This window comes from Dicentrarchus labrax, unplaced genomic scaffold, assembly GCF_905237075.1.
Source record: "Dicentrarchus labrax unplaced genomic scaffold, dlabrax2021, whole genome shotgun sequence".
Taxonomy (NCBI): domain Eukaryota; kingdom Metazoa; phylum Chordata; class Actinopteri; family Moronidae; genus Dicentrarchus; species Dicentrarchus labrax.
In genome coordinates this window covers 1,996,344-2,006,926 of record NW_026136706.1, presented here as the reverse complement: position 1 = coordinate 2,006,926, position 10,583 = coordinate 1,996,344, and the positions used below count along the sequence as shown (strand labels likewise).

The following is a 10,583-nucleotide window of genomic DNA, read 5'->3' as shown; positions in this document are numbered from 1 at the left end:
TGTCATTGTGCATATTCGTATTAAAACGGCAGAATTTTGAATGGAGTTTGGTGCAGTGATTTAGAGAAGCTCTCAGCTGTAGGAAGCAGAGACTGTGTGTGTGTGTGTGTGTGTGTGTGTGTGTGTGTGTGTGTGTGTGTCAGCAGAACTTGGAGGAAGCTGCTAAGACCAGAGTTTCCCGCCCCCGTCAGGAGTTTCCAGAGTGGGCGGGGCCAGGCTGCAGCAGGAAGTCAGCTGTAGTTTTCTGGCTGTCAATCATGTTCCTGTCTCACATACAAAGGCTGCAGCTCAGTGTGTGTGTGTGTGTGTGTGTGTGTGTGTGTGTGCGCGCGCTCTGACACCGACTCCCCGCCATGTGTGAGGCCGTGCTGCTGGATCTGATTCACGGCTGCTGTCTCTCTCTACCGGACGGACCCGCATCAGACCCGCATCTGTTCCTGCTGTGCGGGAAACGTCACCGGGACAAAAACGGCTTCCCGTGCTCGTCCCTGAACTCGTGCAGGAGCGCGCACGTCCTGGACTCCGGCTCCACCGCGGAGAGTCTGTACCGGTTCAAGCAGACCGTGGACGAGCTGGACCTGAGCTCGATCCGGGTCCTGACGTCCCCGCGGGGCCGAGACGTGCTGCGGGTCTACCAGGACCTGCTGTTTACGGACGTGTACACGTTCGATTACCAGGTGAGTTCCCTCGACAACTGCACCTGTCCGAACTGCGCATGCTCCGCCGACACGGACTCACCTGGTGAAGGAGTCCTGGAAGAAGTGTCCTCGTTCCTGCAGCAGCTTCCTGCACTGAAGGGGGACATCACGGTCCTGAGGTCCACACTGATCCCAGGTCGGTTTAAAAACACACATGTATAGTAATCAATGAATTGATTGATTCCAGCTCATTAACGGATAAAGTTCATATATTGATCATAATAAATATGCTCAATATAATAATTACACATCCATTAATAATAATAATACCTAATATATAATGTAACCAAACTCCATTCAAATATTTACTCATTTATTGATAACATCTGACAAATCCATAACAAACCCCATTAAAGTATTTACCATTTTATTTATGCTTTTCTTATCCTACTTTAAGTATGAATGAAGTCTAACAGTCTTGTTATTTTGACATTCAGACTATAATAATCGGTATAAACTGTAGCAGGTCAGGTTGAGGTTGTGTGTCCCTCAGTTAACATTGTCACATATGAACCTGGAACCTCCTGATTTCACTGAGTGCAGCTGCATCATGCTGACCCACTGTGTCACTGTGTTTATTGTCTGTTTATAACTCTTTATTTTATTGCAGTTTAACTTTAATGTCCTGATGAGCAAAGAACTATAAAATTGTCCGTTTTTTGAATGGAGTTTGGTGCGACTGTATCAACATTAAACCAACAGTCCGTCTTCCTTTGTCTCTCAGACTGCTTCAGTCACGGCTTCAGTACTCGTACTGGCGGCGTGTCCTACATCCCGACCCTGTCCTCCCTGAACCTGTTCAGCAGCAGCAGGAGGAGGGACCCCAGGGCCGTGGTGCAGGAGAACAGACGGCGACTGGCCCTCCACGCCGGTTTCCACCCTCGGCCGCTCCGTATGGTCAAGGTACTGAACTGACTGTACATTTCTTTGTGTATACCGCCTCCTAGTGGCTCATGGAACCTTCTAAAGAAAGGGTAGAACATTATCAGAGGCAACTACAGCCTCCTAAATGAACTCTAGGACCTTCTCACAGACCAGTAGAACCTCCTTACTGCCAAACAGAACCTCCTAAATGCACTAGACCTACTAAAGGAACTCAAGAACCTTCTCAGGGACCACAGCAAGTCTTTAAGTACTCCTAGAACCTCCTCAATGACGACTTGGACCTCCTCAGTTACAAAAAGGATCCCAGGAACTTCTAGTACCTCCTCAATCACCTCACCACCTCCTAAACCCCTAAAACCTCCTTAATCACCACTTGAACCTCCTAAAAAAGCTCTAGAACCTCCTCATTATCTGCTTAAACCTAAACGACCCCTAAAACCTCTTAAAGCCAGACTAGAACCTCCTTAATGACTAATGAACAATGGTTCTTTCCCGCAGGTGAATCACGCCAGCGATGTTTGGGTTCTGGGGAAAGCGGAGCCGGAGAGCTATGATGGGATAGTAACCAATCAGACCGGCGTGGTTTTAGCTGCTCCGGGAGCCGACTGCATGCCGATCCTGTTCGCCGACCCGGTGTCAAAGGTCATTGGAGCCGCTCATGCAGGTAGATGTTCCTTTTGGTCATTTTCCAGAAAGTGTAACACGTCCTCAGGTGTTCTGAAATCATATACCGGATTATGATTGGACCTCAGGTTGGAAAGGAACCCTGATGGGAGTTGCTATGGCGACCGTGGAGGCCATGGTGACGGAGTTGGGTTGCCACGTGAGCGACATCGTGGTGGCCGTGGGGCCGTCGGTGGGGGCGTGCTGTTTCACCCTGGAGCGAGATCAGGCACTGGACTTCCACCGCATCCATCCGGACTGCGTCCCGGATCCAGAGTCCGACAAACCGCACGTCAACATCCGCCTCGCCAACAGGTAGCGCCCAACACGGCAGAACATCAGAACATCAGAATAAAGTTTACTTAATGTTGTTGTTAATTCTGAGGGACAATAACTACCCAGAACCTCAAGAACATCTTTAATGACCAACAGAACCTTCTAAAGAACCCTGTAGAACATTATCAGAGGCCAGTAGAACCTCCTGAAGGAACTCCAGGATTTATGTTTATTTGTGACGTACATTAGCTAACATCCCTAACCTAACGTCCAACTTCCCGCCCCAGAGTTCTCCTTCAGAACGGCGGCGTCCTGCCTGAACACATCCACGACGACACGGTGACGGCTCGGCCCAGCGTGACGCCGTGCACCTCGTGCCACCCCGAGGCCTTCTTCTCCCACCGCAGAGACGGACTCAACTTCGGCACCCAGGTGGGCTTCCTGTGGATAAAGGGGGCGGAGGAACCGACCCGACCTCCGTCAGACAGGGCGGAGGAACCGACCCGACCCCCCGACGGTGGCAGACATCAACCAAAGACAATAGAAACACCTGGAGGAACCACTTTGCTCTGATTGTTCCTGCCACAGTGAAATATTTAACACGAGCTCTCAGGATGAATAATTTCTGCCTCGTTGCACAATTAGTCATTTCTGTTCCACTGTTTAAAAGCTTGTTAATGTTAATGTCAAATAAATGTGAGTGGATTTTATTGAACAGGACCAAATTAAAAAGCAGCAGCTGTTGTTAATGTGCTGTAATGAGGCGTTCAGGCGCAGGCAGGAGAGCTGGGAAATATGGCTACTGTGGGTTTATCAAGGTATATTTCTTACTGAAACTTAATAAATATCTTAAATACGTAATAATACTGCACCGCATTCATTTCTTTATGTCAGTAATTCATGTTTGACCAAAAAAGATGTCAGAAGCTGATAATTAATCATGTTTTTATAGAAAATGTCCAATAATTAGCTGTTAGCTTGTAGAAATTTAAAAGACAGAAGACAGATATCTCTGGGATACAGACAGCATTTATTTTGACAAATATCTCAGAGTTGATTTGTCTTTAAAAAGCAGCCCTTTTTCTAAAAATAAATAGTAAAATAAAAATGACAAAGATCAATCGAATAGTGTTTCTGAGCGGGAAACCCCCCCGAAGCTCGACTCAGTGCAACGTCAGTCGTCTTCACAGTAAACGATCAGAATAAAAACCTCCTGCAGACGAATGGGTTGAGTCCGGTTCAGGTGAAATGCCCCTTTTAAAGTAATACAGCAGGAACAGTGAGGACATAAAGCTCTGCAGTGCATCAATCAATCAATCAATCAATCAATCAATCAATCAATCAATCAACAGTTATTAATGATAAACATGGTTTAACACATTGGTTCAAACATAAAAACACAACGACTGATGGAAAATATGTTTGTTTGTTTCAATAAATAAAAACAAGATTTTCTTCTTAAAATAATTTAATCATGAAGCTCTTCATAAGCCCCGCCCCTTTCTGCTCTGTGGTCCAATCACAGTTGAGCAACCCTCGTCACCTTCCTCCTCTCCTGTACACAGATATGCTATATGCTAGGCTAATGATCGGTAAAAGATAAGAGACGTAGAAATATAAATATAAATATAAATATAGTTACATCTTAAGTTAGCTAATGTTAGCAAAATGCTAACTGATGTTCCAGCAAAGCTATATTGTTAGCTAGCTAGTTAGCTATCAGATAGCTACTGCTAACTGTAATGACTTTTATCTTTTAACCATCAGCTTAGCTCATAGCTTAGCATGTAGCATATCTAAGTACAGGAAGTAGACTGAGGTTCCAAAAGGGGGCGGGGCTTAAGAAGGGCCAATGAACAAGCTCCATTAAAAGTACAACAGAAGAAGAGAACTCACTCAAACTGAGAGTTTATCTTAAACAGACAACAACAACAACAACAACAACTTCCTGTCACACACACACACACACACACACACAGACACACACACACACACACACACACACACACACACACACACATTTAGCTTCAGGAACAGTGGTGAACCTCTGCGAGGTCATCGAGTGTGAACGCAACCTTCCTCATAACTGACCCACAATGCATCACTTCAACCTCAGATCACAGGTTTTTAACCAGCAGCCCCGCGGTCGCACTCAAAGCTGTACGAATGTTTTATACCTAAAGAAATAAATCAATGAATGTGTAACGTTTACAGAATTTACACAAAGACCCAAATAACAAAGAATGATAATAAAGTTTATAAAGCTTCAATAAATCTTTCTAAGGGAGTCTGGAGATAGTGTGGTTCTTAGTTCATCAGCTGGAGGGCTGTCAACGCTTACATTAACGGCAGGTTCCAGTCTCGTTTGGGGATTTAATCTGTTAATTAAATCAACATTACTGAAGCTGATTTGTTCAGACGACATTCAACAACTGTTGAACAATATGGCTCGTTCAGGGTTTCACTGTCTCAGTGTTGATGGCTTATTGTTCCTCTGCTGACCGTCCGTCTGTCCTTCGCTCTGTGTTCACCTTATTAAATACAAACAGCCTCATGGTTACAGCGACAAACCGAATATTAATGATTAATTACTTAATTGGACATTACTGTTGTTTTAAAGACCCAGTAATATATATTATATATAATATTATATATAATATATTATATATAATATATAATATATAATATATATTATATATTATATATTATATATTATATAATATATATTATATATTATATATAATATATAATATATATTATATATAATATATATTATATATAATATATAATATATATTATATAATATTATATAATATATATTATATAATATTATATAATATATAATATAGGGATCATTGTGTTATAACGGGCTCTTTTTATCTACAGTGAGAGCGAGTCTGAACCTTCGCTTTGACCTTTGACCCCTGTAACTACTGCCGTCTGTCATACAGGAAGCTAAACTCAGATGGCGTTCAACATGGCGGTTAGCATCAGAGAGTTCAGTGGAAGAAATGCAAAGAACTGAAGGAGGGAAAAGATGTTTTCTGTCTTCAGAGTTTGACTACGATTCATTGATCTGATTGGTTGAAGCTGATCAACCATCAATATCACATAAATACCCACAATCCCTTTCACCCATCTCGTTCGCCTTCCTGAAATCTGCTCAGATTGAAGGAAGTGATTATTTTAAACGCCTCTAAAAATGCATCTTTAGGAAAGAATCATATTTACAGTTCTTTAGTTTTCTCTGTAAAACTTTAAAAAGGTTGAACAGTTGCGTCGTGCGGCCACCAGGTGTCACCAAACTGCACAGCTCCATACAGGAAGTACGCTGACCTTTCAGCTTAAAAGTACCAATAAAAAAAACTAAATAAAACAGTGTTTGTTGCTTTAAATCCTCTGGTGGGAGTCCGTGCTGCAGCGGCCCGGGTTCGAGTCCAGATCCTCTGCTGCTGCGTAATAAAGGCGGTAAAAGCCCCCAAAATAATTAAAAATAATACAAACGTGTGTCTTTAATACCTTAACGACAATCCACTTCCTGTCAGTAAGCACCAGGTGACGACTCTGTGGCGGCGGGCGGCGGTCAGCCCCCCCCGCTGCGGAGAGGAGGAGTTTAATCTGATAGAGCGACAGTGAGTGTTTGTTGATCCCTGACGGAGCAAAGAGACGAAGAGTCAGTCGACTGAGGAGCAAAAGCCCTGAGGAACGAATGACAGAGAACTCAGGAATGATGAAGAGGAAGAGGAGTGTGTGTGTGTGTGTGTGTGTGTGTGTGTGTGTGTGAGTGTGTGTGTGTGTGTGTGTGTGTGTGCGTGTGTGTGAGTGAGAGATCAGCTGCAGTGGCAGAGCAGCAGTCCGGCCACCAGGGGGAGCAGGTTGAGCAGCAGGAGCCACAGAGTGACGGCCAGACCGGGAGAGCCGGAGCATGGGTCTGTAAACAAACAAACAAACAAACAAACAAACAAACAAACTGAATATTAAAGCAGCTGACGATCGACTAATAAACAGACTCTAATAAACATCCCATAATACAGGACATACAACAGCTGAGAAGCCTTTGGTAGTAACCCCTGGCAACCATAAGTGCATCATTACGAGACAACGAAGAGATCAAAACAGAATAAACTGATTAAATTAATACAGAAATTAAATCTACATTTAATTCAATTAATAATTAAAGAAACTAATAAAATAAACAAATGTAAAGAAAATAAATGAGTAAGCAAATATTTTTTAATAATAATAATCCCATTTTTTTAATTCATATATTAATTTGTATTAACTGTTTCACATTTTCTGTCTTTTTTAATGATCATTGTTTCTATTCAACCACTCATTGATTCTATCTTTCTGCTGGAAACAGTCCTTCAACCACAGACACATCCACTGACCGATGGGGTTGCTCCTGGAGGAGTTGAGGGCCGGGAGCTGGTGGGGGAGGGGGCAGTCGTCACAGAAGTCGGTGCAGGCGGGGCAGATCAGGACGCCGTTGTAGACCCAGTCGTTGACCCGCACGCTGACGCTCAGCAGCTGCCCTTTGCGGACGCAGTGGAAGGAGCGATCCTGAACGTACACCGTCAGGCCCTGAGCCGAGCACCACACCTGGAGGGGGGGTCGGAGTGTGAGCCGGGTGCGATGGCGTGGAAATGAAAGCGTTAAAAAACAGCGTTATCACCTTGTAGCAGCCGGAGCCCCAGTCGGGGTACGTCATCTTCTTGGTGCACTGCTCCATCACGAACGCCGACTTCTGGTACAGACACACAGAGTCCGGTCCGTACTGCTCCGCCCCGTAGTTCCTCCACCAGTCTGCACACACACACACACACACACACACACACACACAGTTACCATGGTTACAGGTGTCATTCTCATCAATGTCTGTCATTCCTGCTCATCTAGCATTAGCATTAGCATCCTGTACAGAGAACTGGTTACAGCTGCTCAGTGGTCAGTGTGTTGGGTTAGTTACTAAAAAAATAATAATTTATTAATTACTCAATATTCATGTAAAAAGTTACTTTTTTTTGCTGCAATGTCAAAACATTATTTGGCTTCAAACCCCGGTGCACTTCCTGTGGGCTTGCTTAGCATTAGCATTAGCTAGCTGTTCTGTCATTCAGATAAAAGGTCATATTTCTTCAGTGAACATCCAGAGGAACATCTGCGTGACTACTGAACGTCTTTCATGTTGGAGTTTAGTTTTTATTTGTTGTTTTAAATGATATTTCAATATGTTTTCTTAGTTTTCATGAACACTGATCGGCCTGTTGTTCATAATGAATGTGAGCGTCTTCCAGGAGAGTCCCGAGAACACGAGTATTTAAACGATTATGGAGTCTCTCTGACAGCTGGAGGACGCGGTGCGAGCGGTGCGAGCGGTGCGGGGGTCACCTGGCTGGTTCTCAGACACTCTGCAGTACGAGTTCCTCTGATATTCTCCACTGAGGTGCCAACTGAACTCCTGACTGAAGGGACAGTAATCGGCGATCTCAACGGCGCCGCCGAAGAACGACAGCTGGTCAGCCGCCACCTCTGGGATCCTGTCGAAGTACTGACACACAAATATTAATCAGCAACTATCTTAACAATCGATTAATGATTTCAGTTATTTCTTCTGGACAAACATCCACTATCTCCTGCTGCTCTGCTCAATATTGAGCTCACTGATCATATTTATCGACCCTTTTTATAAAAATATCTTCAGCGTTGGTCGAGTGGCACAGAGAGCGAGACAGCCAGTGAATCAGAGGAATAAACTTTATTTTCTGATCGAAATTCCAATTTTTATTTTACCGTATTTTGCCAACATCCCACTATAAAACATAAACACACTACTAACTATGTATGATTCTTAAAATATAAACATAATACAGAGAGAATTGTATAAAAAGCTCCTAAAATATAAAGAAAACTCATCTCTGATCAATATTCACTGGATCCTAATTTCACACGAGCCTCCTGCAGTTATTATTATTACTGAATATATGAAATATAAAATATGTGATATAATCAGGAGTCAGTTTACTCAGTGATATAAAAGAGGTCTCTAACGTTGGGAACCAGAGTGTGACAGATGTGTGAACATTGAACTCTGTATGAGGCTCTCAACCACCTCCAGAACCAGCGCCTGGGCCCGTACCTGGTACTCCAGCGGCAGCTCCTGCGGGTATTTCTGCAGGTTGCAGACGGCCACAGCCAGCTGGTCCTGTCTGCAGGTGAGCTGCAGAGGAGACGCTCGCACCGTGTCGCAGTACGGCGTCACAGCGTGTCGTCTGCAACGACAAACACGAGTTACTTAAAGTCAAGAATTTACAGTTTGTGAAAGAGCAGTTGTTCTTCTGGTCCTCTTGATTTATCTGTATCTCCCCTCACATTCCCGCAGAGGACTGGAAACTTTCTTTAATTGTTATTATCCTTATTCAGTTATTTCTCTGTATATTAGATTTATTTCTCCCTTTATGGATCATGTGTTTCTCTTTGCGTGCACAGCCTGTCTCTCGCCACCAGAGGACGCTGTTTACTGCACTGATAAAGACTCTGATCTGTTACAGAGGGCAAACAGAGGTTTGTTTTGTTTGAGGAAACTGTTCTGTTTCCACATGATGACTTGATTTCTTTGGTTTCACGGTTTAGAAATATTTCTCTAAAGAACAGAAACTGTTGAATGTGAGTCACAGTTGAACTCAGCGTCCCTTCTGGGCGGAGGTCTACAGTCTCAATATTTGAAACAAAGCAGAATAAAAACAGAATCACAACCTTTGGATTAAGTAGCTGTGTCAACATATTTAGGTACATATAAGTATTAAAGGACCTGAGTCTGATCATTAAGGCTACAAACAGTACACTATGTGACCTCTGCCTCTGTCTGTCCATCCAGAACTTGCAGCTCTTCAACGCGAAGTCGCAGCCGAGTCCACGGCCCCAGTCCAGCCTCTGGGCCAGGCTGTAGTTGGCCCGGTACCAGCCGCTGTCCTCCATGATGGCCAGCGTCAGCCGAGAAAACACCCGGTTCTGGGTGTGGGAGCCCGTCATCGCCTCGTTCTGAGGGAGGCAGACAGGAAACGGTGAACAGCGATTTCTCTTTGCAGCTTCCAGACTCAGACAGAGGAGGCGTTGAAGTGGTTTACCTCCAGCAGTCTCTTCTCCCAGTGGTTCAGCTCGGTTCCCGTCCCGCCCTGGTTCTCCAGCTCCATTCCCTCCAAGATGGGACAGTTGAAATGTCTCCGCGCCTCCTCCTGGAAGCAAAGACGAGAGAGTCCACTGGGAGTTCAGTTCTGAAATTTACTAACTAGAGGAACAATATAACTGAGGATCTTTAAATTACTTCTTACCACGACGCGGGGCGTGACCAGAACGTGGACTTGGTGTCGGACCATCACTCCTCCTCTGATGTCCCACAGTCTGCTGACCCTCCTGATCACAGCGTCGCTCCACTGGTACAAACCCAGACTGACACACATCATGTTTTATTGGAAGATTTTTACAGTCTGGAGCAGTTTTTATCTTTTACTGCAAACTAAATCTACCTACAGGTACAAATAAAGTAACCTTGAACCTTAAAATATAAAATACAAACATTCTATGAAAAGGTCCTAAAAATATCAGTAAACCTAAAAATAATCTGCATAAAAATCATTAAAACTGTTCACTTTACACAAACTTTCTGCAGTTATTGTGTTCACTGTTTGGGTTCATTGTGCAGTTCATCAGCTGTTACTGTTATTACTGAATATAATATTAAATATCTATAATATACAGTCAGGAAAAGGTTGGACTCAAACCTTATGAACATACTTTAAGCCTCTGTACAGACACATGCTGAGTTTGAGACAAACTGTATTCACCTCTCGTTGAATGCGGGCAGGCCGCTGGCGAAGCGAGGAGTCAGAGGTTTGCCGTCATCGTCGTGGTAGAAGGCAAACAGACCCGCTGAAAACCCCTGGTGGACAGAACACAGGTCAGACCTCAGTGGCATAAATATGGAGACGTCGCTATAAAGTAGGTCTTTGTACAGTAATCAGTGAGGCTGTGATGTCTGTAACACACCAGAAGGAGACTGAG

The 10,583-nt window shown here is 44.0% G+C and overlaps 2 protein-coding genes across 2 annotated transcripts in view; one reads left to right on the top strand and one right to left on the bottom strand.

The window, feature by feature from the left end:
- The first annotated feature begins 235 nt into the window (after nt 1–235).
- lacc1 (laccase (multicopper oxidoreductase) domain containing 1) lies at nt 236–3,386 on the top strand. Its single transcript, XM_051402920.1, has 5 exons — nt 236–834; nt 1,423–1,601; nt 2,082–2,247; nt 2,336–2,561; nt 2,810–3,386. The coding sequence occupies exons 1-5, from the start codon at nt 354–356 to the stop codon at nt 3,093–3,095; spliced, it is 1,338 nt and encodes a 445-aa protein (XP_051258880.1). The 5' UTR covers nt 236–353; the 3' UTR covers nt 3,096–3,386.
- Nucleotides 3,387–5,609: 2,223 nt separating this feature from the next.
- lmln (leishmanolysin-like (metallopeptidase M8 family)) overlaps nt 5,610–10,583 on the bottom strand; it is an 11,308-nt gene continuing 6,334 nt past the window's right edge. Inside the window, exons 8-16 of the mRNA XM_051402863.1 lie at nt 10,367–10,461; nt 9,854–9,971; nt 9,650–9,757; nt 9,376–9,563; nt 8,662–8,794; nt 7,914–8,073; nt 7,198–7,328; nt 6,914–7,124; nt 5,610–6,453 (exon numbers count right to left, since the gene is read on the bottom strand). Coding sequence (XP_051258823.1) covers nt 6,353–6,453; nt 6,914–7,124; nt 7,198–7,328; nt 7,914–8,073; nt 8,662–8,794; nt 9,376–9,563; nt 9,650–9,757; nt 9,854–9,971; nt 10,367–10,461 — 1,245 coding nt within the window. The 3' untranslated portion in view covers nt 5,610–6,352. The remainder of the gene's footprint in view (nt 6,454–6,913; nt 7,125–7,197; nt 7,329–7,913; nt 8,074–8,661; nt 8,795–9,375; nt 9,564–9,649; nt 9,758–9,853; nt 9,972–10,366; nt 10,462–10,583) is intronic.

Bases quoted from the DNA above. Each gene is read 5' to 3' on its own strand.
- lacc1 (XM_051402920.1), top strand. From the start codon at position 354: ATGTGTGAGGCCGTGCTGCTGGATCTGATTCACGGCTGCTGTCTCTCT. The intron at 835-1,422 runs GTCGGTTTAAAA...TTTGTCTCTCAG, and splicing joins GAGGTCCACACTGATCCCAG to ACTGCTTCAGTCACGGCTTC. The intron at 2,562-2,809 runs GTAGCGCCCAAC...TTCCCGCCCCAG, and splicing joins AACATCCGCCTCGCCAACAG to AGTTCTCCTTCAGAACGGCG.